This window comes from Mya arenaria, chromosome 4, assembly GCF_026914265.1.
Source record: "Mya arenaria isolate MELC-2E11 chromosome 4, ASM2691426v1".
In the NCBI taxonomy this organism is placed as follows: domain Eukaryota; kingdom Metazoa; phylum Mollusca; class Bivalvia; order Myida; family Myidae; genus Mya; species Mya arenaria.
Genome location: NC_069125.1, coordinates 59,160,212 through 59,182,791, shown reverse-complemented (window position 1 = coordinate 59,182,791; position 22,580 = coordinate 59,160,212). Strand labels below are relative to the sequence as shown.

At 34.8% G+C, this 22,580-nt stretch overlaps 1 protein-coding gene across 1 annotated transcript; it reads left to right on the top strand.

The window, feature by feature from the left end:
- Positions 1-13,124: 13,124 nt before the first annotated feature.
- Positions 13,125-15,508, top strand: LOC128230943 (uncharacterized). The gene is made up of 5 exons (XM_052943372.1): positions 13,125-13,142; positions 13,439-13,559; positions 14,629-14,757; positions 14,891-15,008; positions 15,286-15,508. The coding sequence occupies exons 1-5, from the start codon at positions 13,125-13,127 to the stop codon at positions 15,506-15,508; spliced, it is 609 nt and encodes a 202-aa protein (XP_052799332.1).
- Positions 15,509-22,580: the final 7,072 nt, after the last annotated feature.

The following is a 22,580-nucleotide window of genomic DNA, read 5'->3' as shown; positions in this document are numbered from 1 at the left end:
CATTGCTTTACCAATCATGGAAAGCCACGATCCATATGTGCACGTTGTGCTTAATCAAAATATGTTCGGGCTACATCTCTGACCACTGACTGTTTGTATTTTCTTTAATGTCTGGCGCAGTGACCAAGCACAGGTTAGAATTTATTAAGTAATATCTGCGTGAATAAGTAACCTAAGGCGACCGTGATTTCTTATTCACGAAGAAATTACAAAGTAGATTCTCACCGACTTAGTGTAAGACCCTCCCAATTTGGATCAGCTTTAATATTAACCCTGTCAAAAAGACCTGTCAATCACTGTAATATATTGTCACGTCATTTAAATCAACTTGTTGTTTATCATGAATCAGCTTTGGTCTCGGCACACAACGAAATTGTCTGCTTTGTTATATGTAAAATAACTCCATTCCACCATTTTATTATGAATTTTGAGAAAAAGATTTCAGCTTTAACACGTTTTTCCCACAAATTCTGAACACTTTATCTGTCGATTTAACACCAGAAATCCCATATCAAGATATTTTTGTTTTTTCTGCTATCATCATTTATTTACAGTCACTATATATATCATCCATGTGACACAGTCATGGCCGCATCTCTGGGTCATTTCTTAATCCATCCACCCAAGAAAGAGGTCCTGCAAAATATCATTCAAAAAACATTTATATCTTCAAATATGATATTAATCATGTGTTATCTTGAAAATACATTCAAGAATTCAAAGTACACATCAACACGTTACCTAAATGGCAAGAAACATTGTGTTTTTTTTTAAATTGCTTGAAGGGGTCGTTGTTGACCGACACCAGCTCTAACGAAAACATAGTGATTACATTTAACAATTTTTATTTTTTCTCATAAGAAATGCATTTTTCTATGTTGTTAATGTTTAGTTCACTTGAAGAATGTTTCCTTATATGTTTATTATATCGCAATCCTCATCTTAGAATAGAATTTTCGGACCGTGGTAATATTTGCCTTTAAAAGGCTTATGACTCGTGTGAGAATATTATTCTTCTGGGTGATGTTAACGAAGACCAGCTGAAATCCTCAAACCACACATTTATTTTCTATGCTACTTAATGATATACATAATGTCATAAACACGCCAACTAGAGTAACGAATACTTCTCGTACTTTATTAGACCATATCGCGGTATCAGAACATATAAGTGTCCTAAATTCTGGAGTTTATGAAACCATTTCACACATAATTGATCATTTTTCGACATACGCATTCATTACAAGTAAATTCGAGTCAATTTCTTTAATTAAAAGAAAGTAATGGATCTATAAAAGAGCTGATTTTAACCAAATGAACGCTCTTATTACAAGCACTGATTGGCGTGTTTCAAACGAGGGAGGTATTGACGTCACTTCAAATGCGTTTACGAATATTTTCAACTGAATAGCTGAAATATGAATCCTTCCCTACTTTGCAACTATACGAAACTTAGACAAGCCTTGGTACAATCAGAAATTAGAAAACTAACAAACAGGCGTGAGAACCTGAATAAAAACGCCACTCTATCGAACAAACCATTAGTCCGAATAAAAAAGGAACAAGTAACTTTATATGATAAAACACGCAAAGGAAATATTTAGCAGGAACTTGGAAAATATAATGGTTGAGTTAAATAGTTCAAATCCGCGTTTATACCGGAAAACTGTTCAAATGCTTCTTTAAAAAATGCAAGCAATTGAAATAGAATACCTCCATTACACAACCCAGATAATTCGTATTCGTTTATTGACTTGGAAAAAACAGATGCCCTTTACAATTATTGTGTTTCTATCTCTAGTGTGGACGACAACAATGTTAATTTGCCGACGATTAACATAAAAACACGGTCCGAACTCAGTAATATATATGTTACCGAAACCGAAGTAAAAGACGTTATTGATACCCTCGATACTGACAAAGCTAGTGGTCCAGATGAAATAAGCCACAAAATGTAAAAAGCTGCATCATCTTCAGTATGCACTCCGCTTTGTATACTCTTCAATAGATCGCTGGTTGAATGCACTTACCCCTTTATATGGAAATTCGCAAACGTCATGACTCTATTTAAAAAAAGGCGATCGCACTTGTTTATCAAATTACAGACCTATATCATCTATTATATGCGTAGGAAAGATATTGGAACGTATCGTTATAAACACACATACAACTATTAGCATCAAGACTATCTTATTATCAAATATCAGTCAGGATTGATAGCTGGTCATTCTACAACCTATCAGCTTATCTATTAACTAAAATCAAATATGCAAGTCATTCGATGAATACCTAGCAACTACTTTAGCTTTCTAGAGTTTGGCGCTGCTGCCTTATTTTTAAACTTTAAGGTTATGGAATTACCGATCATGTAATCAAATGGATATCCCATTACAAAATTGAGGTCAACGTCAGTGTTCATTGGCACATCCTTTTCTCAGTTTAAACATATTACAGCAGGTGTACCACAGAGCTCTATTTTAGGCCCTCTACTCTTTTTCATATACTTTAATGACATTGCTGACGCACTACAAAGCACAACTAGATTGTTTGCGGATGAAAGATCCCTTACTTTCTCGTCAGCTAGCACAGATAATATGGATAACACTATAAATGCTGACATGCGAACCATTCCTGACTGGTCAAAACAATGGCTTGTTCAATTCAACCCATGAAAAATTCAAAAGAAATGTTTGGCGCACTGTCAAATAAACCGCGCCCACAACTTGTATTTGATTTAACAGCTCTTTCCTATTTAGACCTACAAAAACACTTAGGGGTCACTCTAAGTTCTGACAGAACCTGGCATCATTCACGAGGAAGCACACTGTAATGGGCCCTTTATCAAAATATCCTGTATTTGAGTTACAAATCTTACAAATAAGATACAATTTTATTCAGAATTAAAAGTTTCAACAATACAATTGTTCTTTATAACCTGTTTTCCTGGATGATATAAATGTTGACAATTTGATATTTAGTAACTGTTGTGCAGAACTGGCAATCAGTACCTATGGCATGACAATGCTGCTTACTAATAATGCTTGTTAGCTTTCAACTGTTTCTGTTAACCGTTTAAATACTTTCAGAGCTATTTTGTGTGTACATTACACTTTTAATTTTACAGACCAATAAGACTAAGTTGATATTAAGTGAATACTTAACATTGATAAATACCTCTTTTTTAAATTTTGAACATAATCATGAATCAAATTCTCAATTCAACTATGAAAATAGTCTTACAAACTAAACTGTAAGTCTTTTGTTCAAATATATATAAACGATTTCTCTGATCAGTTAATCAATTTGCTTCGAAATAAATACAGAACTCAGGATTGAGGAAACAGCATAATCAATTGTAGAAAGCTAACTGAGATACAGTCGTTGACAAGACCAGGCAAAATATATCTATCCATTTAGAATAGCTAAGTCACTATATCAAATAAATTCCCGTTTTAGTAGTTTTCAGCACAGCCTGTCCACCACAATATTGCCATCCTTGTCCTTCACCCTTAATCTCCCATTAGAGTAACGCGTTTCCTTGCGCCCGTCCGAGTAAACCGTCTTAACTGTGCCGTCTGGGTATTCCCGACTCTAGAAAGTTTGAAAATGGTGACTAAAGGAAAGGAAACTATGGGACTATAGGAAAGATGTATTTTAGAAATATAGTTTTGCAAAATGATTATTAGCTTTGTACTGACCAAAAACTATAGGGGTCATCCACTGGTCAAGGGCAATCACTGAAGTCCTTGGTCGAACCATTGTTTAATAGTTGGGCAGAAAAATTAGTCATATGAGTCAGACCGACCTACTGCTGACATTTGCATACCTATATATGCCCCATTTTTCGAAGGTGTCATAATACACAGAGAAGGTTTGATAATTACTACTTCATGAAGAACAAGATGGTCTGATTATTTCCATAACTACCTAACAATATTTAGAAGCGGGCAGCGGGAAACACACACACAGAAGTACAAGGTAAAATACTCTCCTCAGAGCCATTTGGAAGGATGTATTCGACTGTCTGGTCAGGGAATGTGATCTCCTTGGTACCACCTGGGTACAGCTTCTCTGCTTGCTCACTGAAATGGTACAGGCTAAACGTTTAAGTAAAACAACTTACATCTGTAGCTGACAATAACTTTTTGAATACATTTACATGTATATCTTTATTTAAATGAATAAAAATTAGTCCATATTGGAAGTGAGAGACAAGTTAGTCTAACTCTATAGTCACTTTCTATCTAAGGGGCAAAATCATAATCATTTGATCTAGTACTTTATATTGGTATGAGTATGTATCATTGAAATATTTACTCAAAGAAAGGGAAATTTAATACTGCTTCAATTTACATACCACCTTCTGGTCGTGCATGATTTGCTTCACATCTCCGTTGAAGAATGACACAATAATGGACTTTCCGTCAGATGATATCTCCTTCTTTGTGCCATTGGTGAAGATTATTTCTCGAGCTCCGCTACGATAAGTCCTCTCAATCTGTAGAAAAATGTTATTAAAATTTCCATTAAAATGTATGTGATGAATTTAAGATGTTCATCAAATCTTCATAAACATGAAAAGGGACTCTTTTATAAAAAAGTGCATCACAATGTGTTTGAGTCAGTTGCCTACTAAATGCCAAAAAATGTCATAATTATACACAGTTACAGTCATTGTAAGTCAGTTACAGTTAAATGTTTGCCAGTACCTTGCCATCACTGTGCTGTATTTCATCATATTCATTGTGGTCGCCCTTGTCTATGACAGACCTGTCTACCCCATACTGTCCGGTGGCAAACTTTCGAGGCATATTGGTGGACCCGCGGTTGGCGACCTGACTGTCTCCCTGGTGCAGGTTGGAGGGCCCTGGGGCAGGAGCCTCACTGTCTCCCTCAGAATACATGCTTACTCTGAAACATGTAAATAAGTAAATAAAACAACTATACAGCGAAATCAATCATAGCCGTACACAATTAATCATGTGTAGATTGCGCACTATGTGTGTGAGATGAGGGGTGCGAACTGTATGAAGAAGAGTGTGAATTGTGTGAGATGAGTGTGAATTGTGTGAGGAAGAGTGTGAATTGTAAGCTGAAGTGTGAGAGGAGTATGACATTTGGGATGGAGGAAAAGATGAGCGAATGTTTGCCTTGGAATGAGCTGGTTGGGTCTTTGGTACACCTGTCCACACTGATGATAGTGCTTATAAATCTGAAATACATGTGTCAGTTCAGTATTAATGATTTATCAACTAAGTATTCCTTTTCTATTCACAATTTATGGAAATATCTTTTATCAAGTTATAATTAATCATTAATATGATACCATTTTGATCAGTTAATTAAAACAGTGCTGGATGGAAGAACTGTTGTAGTTGTATATTTCATACAATTGAGTTCCCTTCTCCGTATATAGGTCCTCCATTTGTGAGGTGGTCCACATGGTTTTTCAAGCCTTCATCAGTAGGGGTACTGCTTCGCAGATTATTCATCTTGCACGTGTTGACTGACTCCGCGTGTTTTGGCTGTGACCTAAATTTCTTCAAATATTTTACGTTTTCAAATCATTTTGAAGGAGAGAATTACATATACTAGTCGCTTTTATTTTTAATAAAGTTTTTCTTTATTTGTTCCCAGTTTTAGTACAATGATGCTTTTTATTATGAAACTCTATGATCACACAGTTTTAAACCTTTTATTTTATAAGGCAGACTGTGTGTGATGTTTTTGGTTTCTAACGATGACTGCATCGTATCTTTGAAAAGTATTTGCATTATGTGCTCTAAATTGTTTCCCTCCGTCTGCAGATAGAGTTGGGATCTCTAATCATTGAAGAACTTGGGGTTTACCTTTTCGTTTTTTATTATTATTTGTTTTATTGATAAGTTTCCTCAAGTTAATGCATACTTTGATATGATTTACCTTTTGCGTTTTATCTTTATTAAGAATTGTTGGGATAAGAGTGAGGTTTGTGCACGATTTTAAAACCCCTATATTTGATGTTAAACGGGATGGTAAAGCGGATACAATCAAAAGAAACATCATCTTCAAGAACTATGAATACGGTGGTCTTAAATTGACAGAAATAAAATATTTTTAATGTTCAATAAAATGATTGTGGATAAAAAAAATCATTTATGCCTCGAATAATGTAGATCGGAAATTGTTCTTCCATAAAACGCTACTGCAGAGAAATAATACTATATGAATTTGACAGACAAAGCACCAGATGAACCGAAAAACCATCCAAAATAATATTCTCAATTCTTGGTTTTATTAAATGTATCATCATGAACTGCTCTTTTTCATTGACAACAATACTTGAATTGAATAAAATGCTTGGAATGAAAATAATTCGTTTTTATTTTCTTCTTTTATTGAAAAACAGTGTGTATTCAGACTCAAGATTCAAGTGGGTAGCCAAGTAAATCTAAATGTACAGATGTCCCTTGCCGGCTATGGTTTTTAGAGTGTCGAACCAGTTCTTTGATTGTTAACTGGTATTACATAACTTCATTTAACTGGAATGACAAATGCTATGATAAAGTCGTTAAACGAAAGTTGCTGTTTTGTCTTAATTAATAATGAGTGTAAGTCGGTGGAGGTTGGATTCAAACCCAGTTTAATCAAGCCTGAGCAATAAACTCTGTAATGCCAATTCCAGCTCAAAGGAGACTGAACAACAAATCATAAAATAGTATGTTAATTGTGTAACAGTTTTTTTTTTCAGAAGTAAAAGTTTCAATTATATTGGTGATTGAACCAAAGCAAACAAAATGCATTTGTGCTCTAAACCAGGTAACATAAATTGGCAAGTCAAAATAAAAAAAGTTGTAAAAATGGTAAATCTGTGAGAGCGCAGCTTTAAATACATGTAGTACGTGTAGGATCTTACATGTCATATAATGTGAACTTTTATTAAACAAGTTTAAGAAAATACTATAGCAAGGTTTATATCAATCTCTTGGACAAGTTAATAAAAGTATATTCCCCAGTACTGTCTTTTAACAATGATAATATTCAATCTTCATCATCATGTACTAATGATGGCAACAAATTTGACAGAGCAACACAATTTTTCAGGATTCTTGATGCTTGCTTAGACAATGTTATAGGCATTACACCTTGCAAAATTCTAAAGTTTTTCACTCTTTCCATAGCACTTTCTACGTCAGTTCGCAAGTAGTTTGCAATTCTCATTGCTTCCTCAATTTGTCGGCGGTTGAACTTTTGTAATTTAAAGGGTGGAATAATTAGATGCATGCATCGTGGTGTTGTCAAATCCGATAGGACAAAACCCTTATCAGCCATTATCCCATCACCAACTTCACATAAATCAAGGAGTCCTGACATAATTGTCAACTGTTTATCGCTAATGCTTCGACTACATAGGTCCGAAAGGAAAGTTATAATTCCAGATGGACTAATTCCTAAAAGTGCTTTCCAAGTCATATGTGACTTGTATTGTGAATACATCATTGATTTGTTAGCAAGTGATTGTGAGGTTTCTGTGTAGACTCAGTGCAGTCAATGATTATGCGGCAGTTCGGGTATTTCCGTTTGAACTTATGTGGCATTGTAACCTTTAATGCCTTTCTGGATGACCAAGCAACTAATGTGGACAGTTTAACACTCATGTATGAAATCCACTGGTTTGTTTTGTTTGAACATGTGAATTTCGACATGAAATCTCCTTGCTAAGTCCTCAAGAAGAAGCCCTAATCTTAATCGCATCAAAACTAAAAAAATCATCAATAAGTCGTAGCGCTCTTGGCCTGCCCTTGTTTACTCCATTTCCGCATCTATTTGTGTACATCATACATTTCATCAAAAAGTAAATGAAAAGTTTCCACATTAGGTAAACCTGTGTAAAACATTTCCGCATCTATTTGTGTGACTCTCTACATCATACATTTCATCAAAAAGTAAATGAAAAGTTTCCACATTAGGTAAACCTGTGTAAAACATACACATCTCATTACTTTTAATGTCGTCCACAGTCAGAACTTGTACTCAAATTTCAGGAGTTGCTTTTGTTATACATTTACATACTAATAAGTAATGGAGTTTCAAAGTCTGTTTGTGTTGAAACACTACACTTAGTAACTGAAATTGAACTAGTCCCTTCTGAGAAGAAAAGGACACTCCTAACTTGTCAGTCTGTATGTCTTTATTTAGCGTTTTCTGAACAGTAAATTCAATCTTTCCCGCGTAGTCATGGAAATTGATTGAATCATACTCGGATACACTGCTTGTAGTTAACGTACAGTCTGGCCCAACATACTCTTCATTCTCTGCCTCTTGGCCTTCATCACTACATTTGTATGCCGGTTCTGAACTTTCCACCTGAAAATACATAAATAAACAGGATTCTTAGTATTTATTATGGTTCTATTTCGAGAGTATTTTTTTCGATAATTCACAGAAACGGACAAAAATCCTTCATATGATATTCATGATGCTACGGAAACAATATATTGTACGCTAACTGATATACAGATAATAAAACAGGTAAACAATCCCCCTTGTTTTAGCAAACTATAAACATGTAACATAACAGAACCATATCTTTATTTGGCAATTTCCGATAGTGTTGGTAAACAGTAAAATACATTGATATAAAGTTTAGATAAACACGTTTATGATGTTGTTCAATATATTTAAAATAAGTAGCTAGTGATACGCAAAGAATGATAAACAAGATGAAACTAGTTTCAGGACGACAAACTCAGGCTTACCTTTGATAATTTAGTATCTTTTCCTTGTTGTTTATGATAAACACACACGGAACGGGGATTTTCTTTGTGTATTTTCCGTTGGCGATGGAACAGAACAAATACGATCGTTTTTCAAATTTGACATAAAGTTTGGACTGTCAGCTTTCGTTTAATCCAGAGTTTTCTGAGCTTATCGTCCGTTGGGTATCTGTGCAACGTTACATAAAGTTGATTCACAATCTTCCCCCTGTAGTAAATCCAAATGCAACAATAATGTCGCTTTTTAACTGTCGATCTTGGTGTAGATTCGCTCATTTTCGCACAAGTTTACTTTGCTCTCCTCCGGAAGTAAAGATAAGATCTCCACGCTGAAAAGCGTTCAGGGGAGGTAATATTTCAAGGGAAATAACAACAGTTATTGAACAGGACTATAGTTACAATTATTACGAGGTGCACCATTTCACATCGGTATTTACCATGTTCCAAGTTTAAACCAATTCATTGTGGTTGTATAAGAGTTCTGCTCTAGGCAAAATTTGGTTGAAGAAGAACAGCGAAATCCATTGAGTTTTATTTTTTTTTATATAAACAAACGTTGTGGTTGTTTACTTTAAGAATATAATACACATTTTGTTTACTTTACATCTGGGACAGAGACCAAGTAAATCCGACACCCAGCTAACATTGAGTTAAAATTGAGACTTTCTTTCTTTGTAACAAAGTTTCAATTCTATTAAATAATAAATTAATTTAACGTTTACAAATCAAATTATGTTTACCTGAATCGAATGAGGCATCTAATTCAAAACAATGAACTAACTAACGTTATACTTGCTTTTTTGTTAGGGGTTCTTCTTTTAATTCTATTTTTATCTTATTGCCAAGTATAACGTGTGTATATTGTTATTGTCTGCTTCTGCGTACTTGTCAGATGGCCCTTATCTAGGGGTCACGTGACAATGTTGACATAGCCTTATTGCTTTCGACTTGCAGTAAATTTGTCAAGTGCGCGCCCAAAGCCCTCAATATGAATACACAAGCCAATATAATTTATATACTCACACTCGCGCTAGAGGTGTCCCTTCTTTCCACATGCTAAACAGTTGGGTTTGCCGATCATTGGTCTATTGGAAAATAGAAGGAAGATAACTACGAGAATATAGTTTAATATTGTGTATTAGTTGCTTCCTTGGTTTTAAGCAACACAAATGCTTTGTGATCTAGAATGAATCACTATTTTACGATATCTTTTTTTTCACTTAGTGTATAATTCGGTCGGGCGAACCGGAATAAACATGATTTTTATTAATAATTTGCCGGATAGAGATTGCTTAAGAATCACGGAGATGATTCACGGACCACGGAGGCATCGGCTGTAGGTAAATTGTATCAAGTATATGTCAAGTGGCATCAGCTATAGGTCAAGTGGCATCAGCATAAGCTATACGTCAAGTGGCATCAGCTGTAGGTAAATTGTATCAGGTATATGTCAAGCGACATCAGTTCCAGAGCAAGTGGCATCAGCTATAGGACAAGTGGCATCAGCATAAGCTATAGGTCAAGTGGCACCAGCTGTAGGTAAATTATATCAGGTATATGTCAAGTGGCATCAGCTCCAAAGCAAGTGGCATCAGCTATTGGTAAAGTGGCATCAGCATAAGCTATAGGGCAAGTGGCATCAGCTTTAGATCAAGTGGCCTCAGCTGAAGGTCAAGTGGCATCGACATGAGCTTTAAGTTATGTGGCATAGGTCAAGTGGCATCGGCTAAAAGTCATCGACAAACGCTGTTTAAATAAGTGTCCTATTTCCAGTCGTCTCAGTGCGGACGAGAAGAATAAACTTTTATAACAGTTATAGAAATATAATTTAGATGTTCAGGAAGAATGGGTAAAAATATTTCTTCACACAAGGATGTATTTTACAAGAACTAATTGTCATGAATATCTGAAATTCAGCAATAATGATCTCTTTCTTTTTAATGGATATATCCGATTTTAAGAGTTCTTTTGCATAATTTACAAACGCCATAAAACAAACCATAATTAGAAACACACCATTTTGCTAACGATACATTAATATTTCAACTGTTAAAACCAAGTAAGCTCTATTTTGTTGAAATATAGAAAAATAACCGATATCTCAGGGATATTATCCTTTGCTGAAATCTGTGTAATGAAGATTTGCATGTGTTAATAAGTATTCTGGATAAACATTAGTATTGCAGTTATTATGAAATCGACATTTCATCGTAAATTTATGAAAAACAATGGATTTTCTTGACAGAATACATAAACATATAAAGAATCCCGGATTATTTTGCAAACATCGTTTGCTTTAGGCGTGCGCATTTTTGAGCACGATTTACTTGTTCTCAAATTGAGATATACGTTGAAAGAATGTACTCACCCTTCAGAGCGGAAGGTTTCGTGTATTTAGATGTGGTGTTTGGTATTTATAACATTTGATACAGTTTATGCTTTACGGTTTAATAATGCACTAGATACCTAAATAAAATAACAGTTTACTAATAATGATAGTGCTAAACTAACACTGCAAATTAACTTAAAAATCTCGTAATAGTATATTGAGTTTATATATAATTAATTATCAGTAAACATTTAACCTATTCATTCGACACTGTTTTCTCGGTTCTTTCTTAGTATATAACTGTACTATTCCAAAACACTTGAAATCTTTAATGTCGCATCTAAATAAAACAGTCCCCATACTACAAGTGTGGTTATAACACGTGATAAATTGCGTCAAAAATTCTTTGACGAAAGGCAATAGTTTGCTTCGATTAAAAACATTAAACAATGGTAACTTTACTATGTCTTCACCACTTTAAATGAAACAAAGCGCAGTCTACGCCGCTGACAGAGCCCCGTATTTTATTGATAGTGTAGTTTCTTATAACACTTCGACAAACCTTTTCACAAAATCGTCACTTGATGGAGCACTCTGTCAAAACATTATTTTGGAATGGATTAAGGAAACTAATCACCTAATCAAACTCCGGTTATAAAAGCGAAGTCGGGACTCTTAAAGCGGCATAGACTGCCCTTTGTTTCATTTAAAATGGTGTTATAAGTCCTTCTTGAGAGCAAAATGTTGCCTTCCGACGTAGCATTTATGACGTAATTTATCATGCGGTATATACACACACTGACTACTACGGCGTGCTGGTGTTTTGATCCTCTCGTGGGCTTATGGCCATAGAACACGGTGAAATTAAGAAAAGGTAGGGTTTTTTTTGCATTTTGGTGTTTTGGTCTTGAATAATTATATTTGTGCGTTGAAACAGGTTCATCATTAATTGTTTGTCTATCGGCTCAGTTGTTTTAATTGTAAATATATGATTTAGGAACTTATTTTATTTTGTTTACTCTTTTCTTACAAAATAGAGGTCGATAGATCAACGAAACAAATGATAGTGGCTTAACACAGAGATGACAATGGCGACACACGTGAATCAAGGGACAGTTGCAAATGTCGTATTGTTACTCTTCTTTCTGAAATTGCATCTGCAAATCGACGGATGTCAGAGACTCGTATTTCCTGAACCGTTAATGGAGCATAACAATTTCTGCCTACAAGGCCTGGCTTTTCATACGTTTAAGACGTCTGATATTCAAGTATGTGGGATGGGTTGCCTTAAACAGAGCAAGTGCAAGTCTTTCAATTTCGACAAAGGGAAAAAAGATGTGAACTGAATAAGAAGGACCATGACGTTAACACAAGTTTCTGTTTTAGACAAATAGAGGGTTGTTCGTACTTTTCTCGGAAGGAATTGGAAGCAATTGAGGTACGTGTATGTGTGAAAGAGGGGTTAATTTATACTTTTCTGTGAACCAATTTTAACCGATAATTGGTTTTCATACATTTACATTGAACCAGTGAAGGTAAGTATGAATGTTCAAAAAGTTTCAACGTGGTTTTAAGAACTTCCGGTTAACGCAGTGTAACTGATGTCAATATTGCTTTTGAATATTGCTACTTCATTATTGTCCTTTTTTAAAAACAGTTTATTTCCTTCATTATGGAGGGAGGAATTAATGGGACTATCTCATAGATCCACAAAAAAACTTTATAAGTCATTAATTCAACGTTAACACACTCAACTGTTTTTTTTAAACAATAATGTTAAACTAAGAGGAAAACACCATCATTCCAGCAAATCAAATCTACTCTAATCGAGAGTGTCGCTTCAAATTCACCCGCAGTACTGACATGTAACATGGCAAACTGCACCAATTCGGAATAAATACTCCGTGTTACATGTGTTTCTGTTGTATTTTATTAAAACATGACAGTGTACATGTGGAATTTTCATCCCATTTATTGTGTTGGTCTTTGTGAAACACTATAAATCAGTGATATTTTGCGTACGAATCGGTCAATTCACTATGGAAGATAAAGGAAATGTATATGGTAAACTATGACCTATAATATTGAAAGTATTGTCCGCTGTGAATGCGCGGCAATTTTACCTTTGTTTATAATATTGGGCTGACGTTATGAATTGTTCTTCCGACTTTTTCTAATAAAAAATGTGTGTTTTATCTATTTTTTTCATCAAGTGATAATACAAAACCATTTTACTTTTAATATTGATTTTTTTACACATAGGTTCCATATTAGTATCTTAAATGCGTAAAAAAGTTATACACGTTTCCCCGACATACTCTTTTTTCTATACCCAACCCTTTTTTACTTACAGATGTTTCTAGGAAAGTGTAGGCGCCACGCGTGCCCAGACGACACGGTGTGTGTACCAGACGGCACCACGTCACCAAAACGGTACAGCTGCGAACCATCTGACAGCAATGGAAACAAGACGAGTAATGTATCATTACTTTTATGCTGATATATGTCACCAATGGTCTTCGTCGATTTTTCCAACTCAAAATGTAAATCGGAGACGCGACGATGTAATTGACAAATAAAAGAAGTAATGCCTTTCTCGCGCTAATCCATCGAACATAAAATCAATCTATACAAAATGTATTGACTTGTTTCCGAGAAATATGTCATGTATTTGATTTGCAAATCAGACAGAACAATAAAAAGATGGAAATCTGCAAATGATATGGAATGATATGGAAACAAGCACGGGATTCACTAGAAATATGTATTGCTCGTAAACATTACTCTTTCTTTTGAAATTCATGTTATAAATAATATATCATATCGAGGTTATCGGCAATTTCAAGAATGCCCGATTCCTCTTGAGTGACCGGGAACCTTTTGTATGCCCGGCATCCTCTAGTATGTCCGGTGTCCTCTTGTACGCCCGCCCCCCTCTTGTGTAACAGGCAATCTCTTGTATGAACGGCGCCCACAAATATGTCCGGAACCCACTAGTTCGTCCGATGCCTTCTAGTATACCCGGTGCCTTCTAGTATGACAGGTGCCCTCTAGTATGCCCGGTGCCTTCTAGTATGACCGGTGCCTTCTAGTATGTCCGGTGCGTTCTAGTATGACCGGCAGACTAAAACATATCAAATCTGTTATTGAAACCGTTTAAATAACACATTAGTTCATTTTTCCTGTATATCATCCGTTGAAAGCCCCTGTGACATGGCCCGTCGGCATGTACGGATTGATAATGGCTGCCTCTGGATGCCCGATGATTGGCGTCAAATGGCTGCAAGGTTGGCGCAAATTTGACACGGAAAACACCAATCCTGATAATTACTTCACTGTTGGAATTAATAGCTTCTTAAGTGGTAAATATGATCGTTGTTTAATTTCATAGTTTTTATCATCTCACTTTTAAGAGCTTGTAGTTTAGTGAATGTTTTTTTTTAAACCAGTCCGTAGATACGCACAGTTTTCGTTTGGTCTTTAGTTGTATTAGCTTTCTTTTATGCAAATCTAGAATAACTTTTATCATTACCATTATTGCAGGTTATTTTGATCTCAGCCATATTGAAACACGTTTCTGTATAAAGAATAACTCTTCTTTCACGAGCTACGACATGATCTGGCCGACAGGTTCCTACTGCATACTGAAGTACGGAGGCTCCTGTCCTTCTGGTGGGTATTTATATGTTTAGTTGGGCGGCTGAATCTAATGATATTAAGCAAACTCTGCACACATTTTTAAGTATTTTCATCCATCATTCAGCAAATTATTAAAACAATTTTAACAACTTGTTACTTCCTTCAGGTTTCCAAAGCGGTTTCATACATTGGGACAACGAAGATAAAGATAACGCAAATGCCCGAGGCGGAACTCTGCCGGATGGCGTATACGACAGTGACACCAGGATTTACTTATGCTGCAGGTCAGCTGGCAGTATACATAACAACAATTTATCTTCGTCTGTGTCGTGAGGAAATCGTCGATGTATTGTCATTTAGAACTGGTAACATTACCCCAATGTCAGCAGAAACTGTGTCGGCCAAACCCCTAGGAGATTTGGTACACATGTTTACTTTACCAAAAGGCACTTGTATAGTAATAAAAACATTTTTATGTTTAACGCATTGATGATAAACTTTCGTTAAACCTCTTTTTAATACATTCCATGTCAAAACAATGCTATTTTTTCGGTACCCAAGGAACGACGGTCTGACATCAACGGCGATCAGTCTGCCCGTGGATCGGCCCTTCATCCTGATGCGCCTGTCGGCAGTCTGTCAGACCGTAATGTGTGTCACGGAGGTGCTTGTGCGTTGGGATGACGAAGACGACGTCAACGACAGCGACCGCGGCGGAATGCACCCGTACGACGACGGCAGTATTCTTGACCACCGGCTGTACTTCTGCTACTATCATGGATGAATGCTCGAATAACACAAACTTTCATATTCGACTGTATTTGTTTCTTGTATGTTTAATAACATGTTTTGCTTATACTCTTCAACACATATTTAAGAGCTAGGACCAATCGTCTATGTAACATATTCGACGACAGTCGCCTCGCGTCTTCCATTTCCATGGTGAATTTATAAAGAATAAATATCATTTTAAAACTAAGACAGAACTTTACATAAAGCCTCGATCATCAACATGATGTTGAATTGACTATCCAAGTTATCGTTATTTTGCATGATCTTCCCTTTTGACTACGTTTTGCTGACAACACATGGCCACCATTTTGTAATGCATTATTTCCGACCTCTACGTTATTAGCCCTCGTTTGCCAGCCACATCAGCCATTCTTGTTCATCGCCAAAGCAACTATGGTTGGTTTCCTGAAGATGTCCTCATGCTGATAATCATGTTAGGATAAATGTTCATCGTATTTGATTGTTGAACTTCCAGAAGTAACACTTTTAGTTAAAAAGTAATGACACTTTGAAAAAAACTGGCTTTATTAAATGCAAAAAAGTAACAATAGCACACTAGAAATGTTGTTTTCGAATATAATGAGAATCTGAAATGTCATGTTTCAAGTTGCAATGAGTTGGAAATTCTTCAAGTAGTAAGTGTCTAGACACAGTGTGTATTAAGAAAAAAGAATTACTTTGCAATAAAGTTATAATTTTTGCAAGGTGTACAACTTTACATCTCTGTCTATATATGTTTCAAGTTTCAATCAATTCTTTCAAGCAGTTTTTGAGTAAGTGCCAGAAAAAATACATTATTAAAAATAAACAAGGGAAATAAATCTGAAATAAAATGCCACAGTTATAATGCTTGCAGAGTGCTCAGTTTCACATTGCTATCCGTCTATGTACTAAGGTTCAATCAATTGCTTCAAGCAATTTAAAGGTAAATGCCTTGACAAATTTTGCACTATACAAAAATGAACAAGGGGAGAAAAAGAATAAGGAAAAGAAGAATAATGACAGTATGTCTCCCTTCTAGTGGAAGGGGAGAAATTAGTCTGATTCAACCCTGACACCACATTTTCTAACACATCATCATGAAACATTCTGCGTGTTATCAAATGCCATGTCCTTAAGACATAAATAAACGTTTGCAACAAATATCTTAATAAGTACAACAATATAACGTCAATATATTTACATAGCGAACAACAAATGTAAACATATCAATGCAATGCATGTCCAGATATACGTCAAGGTGGTAAGACAAGCAAAACGACCATTGTACATACATGTGAATCATGTGCAGTTCAAGCAATTTTCACCAGTGGTTCAGACAACTATAGGTAAGTTAGTAAGTTTAAGTCAACACATTTCCATTATCTGCGTATTTTTTTTAATTAATGTAATCATCAATCCCTCGGTTCCCTACCAGGATTTATTTAAGATTATTCGGCTTGCATAAATATTGCTTTTAAATTTTCATTAACAATCTTTTGAACGTATGTAGATAAAGCGGTATTTTAATTCGGACTTTTTAAAAAAAACACATAACCCATTCCTCTTTTTTGTAACCCAGGCGCATATACACACACTGCATATATTTAAACACTACAGGCCGATTAATTTTAACAATAACAGTGGTTTTCTCTGTAATTCTATAATTATTTTTTTCGCCCCCCATTCAAGAAATTATGCTGTTCTCTCCTTAGAACAATTTATAGAAATATTTGATTATTTACATAATCTGAATCACTGCGCGCATATCCATGACAACTACAAATTATTACATATCAATACGCACATTATTTTCACTGAGCACAAAAGAGTTTTTTTTACTTTATTTTGTTTAACTGGATGGGAGAAAAAGCATCTATCATAGTCGCTCGTGTAAGATAGGTTCATCCTAACCCTCGGTAAACCTCGTTTCCGCAAAACACCCTACGCTCGGGTGGAAGATACTTATAATATGCATATGCTTACCAATGATACAGACATCAGCCTTGATGAACCGGAAGTCGAAGACCTCCAAGCAGGTGTTTTCTGGTGATATCTCCGTCCAGTCTTTTTTATCTGTTGACGCATAATAAGTGTGTAATTTTGCCTCACCTGACGCTCATTACATCGCTTACAGTTCAGTTGTAAGTTCTTACTAAAATGCGTTTAAATGCAGATGTTGTGTTATAATTGAGAATTATTGTTTTACGACCACCGCTTCATTTGGGCCGCCATTTTGAAAACAAATTTTATAAACTGCACCCTTCTGTAACAAAGTAGCAGACAACAGGATTTACATGAGCATACATCAATTTCCACGTCCGCATATTTTTTTTGAGTCTCTTTGAGCGGCGGATCCGTTAACCAATTCATTTTAAAAGGCCTAATCCCCTGTATAGACTACAACTTCCCTTATTACCTGAAACATACGGAAAATTATTTAACAGCTGGGGGCTGTTTCAATAAAGGATTTTAGTCATAACTTCAATTCTCTTAAACCTGTATAAAGATTAACAATACATTCACATCAATTATTTTTATTTACTCAATTTGGTGTTCATTTTCAATGCTGACTCGAGTTCAATTCACTCAAATATGTAACAAAATAATGAAACTATGACACTAAGATAATTTCAATTTACGATAAAAAATCTTTATTGAAACGCACCCAGCAGTACTTTATCTTCTGTTTTAAACACGTAATTTTATGTCAGTATACATTAAGGCGGTTTTATGTATAGGTTTATTGTAAATACTGTATTATTTCAATGTTTATATTGCGAATATCACATTTTATTTATTTGAACGAAGTCGTGTGCTTAAAGCTTTCCTCTCACAGATTGACCGTTTTGACATGTTTTTTCCTTGTTTTTTATTTATTTATTCCTTTTTTTCAGAATCAACTGATTTCTGAAATAATCCTTCAATTGAGTCACATTAGGTAACTCACAATAGAAAAGATCTCAATTGCAACGTAAATCACCTATTACTTCATTTAAAAAAAAAACGTTAGTAAGGCTTTTAGCCATAAAACATTATTTTTCGAACGTAAATATAAACATCTGCTATCAGATCTTTTCTTAGCATTCTTATGTCACTGGTTTTCGGACATTTACGCAAATTATTGGCTTATTTCAAGACAAAAAATAAAACAAGTTGCCGAAACAGTCAATCAGTAAAAGTGCAGCTTTAATATGTAATGTGTCTGTTACTTTTGAATAGTTTGTGAGTTTGTTAAATTATTTCTTGAATACACATATTTTTCAAATAAAAATAATAATAATAATAATAATAATAATAATAATAATAATAATAATAATAAATAATAATAATAATAATAATAATAATAATAATAATGATAATAATAATAATAACAATATAATAATAATTAATAATTAATAATAATAATAATAATAATAATAATAATAATAATAATAATAATAATAATATAACAATAATAATAATAATAATAATAATAATAATAATAATAATAATAATAATAATAATAATAATGAAAAAATAAGAAGAAGAATTATAATAATAAAAATAATAATTATAACAATTAAAACAATAATAATTATAAAAATATAATTCATATCATGATCATGTTGTCAGTTTTTCTTAGTGTTTGTCAATTGTTCAGTCAATTTCAGTCAATCTTGTTTGACATTGAATAAAATGCTTGTTTCAATGATAAAATGTCTTCAAAAGTTCAAATTACAGCTCCATTTTAAATTAAGGATTTAAATTCATTTCTAGGGCATTTATGCGATATTGAATATCTCGCTCACAATGGCAAATCCCGTGAAGGGCATGAGCACTTCATGGGTAAATTGCCTATTGAACATGCATAGAAATGAATATCAATCCTTATATAAATTCATGCTATAATGAACGTCACTTCATTTGCACAAAAAAGATCTAGAGAGTGAAAAAAATATTATTCAGATCAGGTAATTATTAAAGATTAATAAGACAGAAAATGCTATATTAAGCCGAAAGGTGTTAATATATACCATATACTAGTAGTAACGCTATTGAGAAGTTATTTGGCTTGGATTTACAGATTTCTGTTAAAATAAGTATCTGCAAGTTGCTGGTTTTTTTTAAAAAAAATATGTGAAAACAAACTCAATTTCATATAGGAAAAAAGATCGATGCAAATATAAATTCTGTCTGTAAGTCCCTTTAACTCTCGCTGATTTATTGCCTCGATTGCCTGAGAAAAAACAACTGACGAACATAAACATTACGCTGGGGGGGGGGGGGGGGGGGGGGCTCGAAGTTTCAAAAACATTCAGCCAAAAGTCATGAAACTTGAATTATTAGTTATGAACCTTTAGGCGTCGTTGTCAACGATGACAATTGTCATTATATTGGTTACTGTTCACAATCACATATGAACCCCCATCACCTCGGATAAAATATTTAAATGCAAACAGAAAGATACACTTAACCAGATGTATAGCCCTTTGATAAACTGTTAATGGTATTCGGATTCGTCATTTATTTTTGAATGCTCATTAGAATTATGTTCATGTTCTCGTATGAGAAAGAATAGTTCAAACACGTTGCTTATACATTCATACCATTTTGCATTCTTCTGTTTTAAAGTGCGTCAATGCTGGTTCCACGTCCGCTTGCTCCTTGTGTTCAGAAACTATAATGACATACAATACCTGGATATGGGCAGAAAAAAAATCAAATGATTAATAGAACATTGTCAACTGAACGAGAAATTCTATGTAAATATTAATTGATGAAAAACGCCGTATTGATTATGTACGCTAATTTGCATTAACAGCATCGACGGTATTGAAATCCTTTGTGTATTCCTTATTCGCAATTAAAGGAACGTTCTGGAGTGCATGCATGCCAGGAATAAAGTTATTTGGATACATTCCATAATTAGTTCTTTTACGACGCGAATTAACGGATCTAGACATCCATATATTTATTTCTTTAGGTTGGAATAAAAAGATCTGGACAATGATGTATTTAGATGATTTTTTTTAAATGCGGAAAAAGTACTTTAAAAGAACGGCTAAAACTTGCAATATTAAGTGCCGATAATTGTGAGTTTGTGACAAGTGGGCTGTAAAAAAGTTTGTGCTAAAAGCGACCATTTCAAAGTGCTATGCTATAGAATAACTCCGTAATTTATACCTTTGCATAATGTTTAATTCATAATTTTACGAATAAAGGTGTTATATTGTTATAAACTTTTTATAGTCTGCCTTGGATATCACAAAAGTTGGCACGCGTTGTAATAAAATATAATGTTCGACAACCATCACATTTGTGAAGTTTAATATGTATCAAAACACGCTCGGGGGCTGTCGACCACTATTCGTTGATATATTAAAAAGGTCAAAAAGTCAGTAGGTGCATTTTAACCGTTTAATGGATATTTTCGAACATTGTGCTTATTTATCAGTTTCAAACCTCACAAAAAATATTTTCAACACCAAAACTTTGTTTTGCAGGAATGGTAACATGCGGAAGAGCTGAAATAAAACTTGAATTAATATCAGCAAACTATGGAATTCCCCATTATTTAGTCATCTGCATTACCAATACGATTGGCACATCCTGATGCCTTACATTTAAATTCAAACATGAAAGTCTGCCCAGAATGATAACATTTGGATCTTGATGTGCTGCATTTTGTGGTGCATCCACTTGTATTACCAACTGCAAAACAGGAGACTGGTACCAAGGTTTTGCTCATCTTTAACTGGTTTCAGTACACCCGATTCAGTAACCCAACAGCATATACTTTTTGGATCCTGTGGCTCGTAATCTGCATCAGCTGCTTTCATTCAGATCATTGCTTGATTAGCTGCTCTCTTAACGTGTACCGCGAGTGCATCTTTAGTTGGCGGACGCAGGTATTAAAACGTCCTGGCTTTAATGAATAGTCGGTATAGGAAGACATCAATATTGGCTTCATGGGTTTCGGGATTGCATCCATAAAAAGGTGTTGATCCAGGATTTTACCTTAGAGAGGGCACAACTTTTGGGCGTAAGCTTTTGACTTGCGCCCCTCCCTCAAAATCGAAATTTATTTGGTTTAAAGTGTTAGCAGGGGTATTACCCTGAAGAAACATTTTGCAATTTCTAGTCCGAGATTGTGCATTTTCGGCGTATTGTATTACCTTTTTTTCTTCTAAATTGAAATAAACAGTAAACTAAGACGATTTTAGGGGGTGGCGCTGGTTGCGCCCCCTGGATCAGCTAGTGATAAAGACCACACATGAACTTCTCAACATTACCGATATCTCCACCGTGGCCAATAGAAAATAGAAGTACAGGGCTTTCACAAAATAGCCAGGCCTTTTTTACCTATTCCTGAAAAGGGTGTGGTGTCGCATTCTGTGCATTTACATCAGCGGTTAATTTCTGCACCATAACATGTACTTGAAAACGTTTTAGCACGCTGTAATTGTTCATTGCAAGGAAAAAGGAGTTGTCACCATTATACCACCATACTACCGGTCAAACGTAATATCAACGCGCGTAGTCTTGTCATTGATTTATTTCAATACCGACTACTAAAACACTTGTGCATAGTCAATAAATGTTTTACACTTAGGAGGTTTACTTAATGCTTGGACTCACATATGCCAATTTATTACCTCGCAGGTTTGAATGCCAAAATCCGCGGTCAAAGCATTGAGAACCGGCGATTTTGTTGTGGTATTCATGTTTTCACTCGCATTAGCCAAAAAAAGAGGAACAGGCGCCAATTCATGTTGTAACACTTCAGCAGTTTAAACAGATCGTCCCGAGTTTGCGGCATTGAAAAGCCGATGTAGCAACTTCATGTCAGACGTATTAACTTCGTCATTTTCTGCCTGTCAGGTGTAGTTTTCATGTACAAATCAGAGAATGTCTTTGAGTTGACCCTTTTGCCGACCCTTAACTGCACAAGTCAATAGATTGGAAGCGATTTCGTCTGAAGCAACGTCTTTTGTTGCTACAGATACCAGTGTTTTCATCATTAGATGCGTTTGCTCTTCGGGAGTTTGTTTTTAGGTCAAAGACATCAAGAGAAGCAATAAGTTTCATTTTTATATTAACAA

What these genes read in the sequence shown, in the direction of transcription:
- LOC128230943 (XM_052943372.1), top strand. An exon ending in CGGAGGCTCCTGTCCTTCTG is followed by an intron (nt 14,758 to 14,890) that starts GTGGGTATTTAT and finishes TACTTCCTTCAG; the next exon opens with GTTTCCAAAGCGGTTTCATA. An exon ending in AGGATTTACTTATGCTGCAG is followed by an intron (nt 15,009 to 15,285) that starts GTCAGCTGGCAG and finishes TCGGTACCCAAG; the next exon opens with GAACGACGGTCTGACATCAA.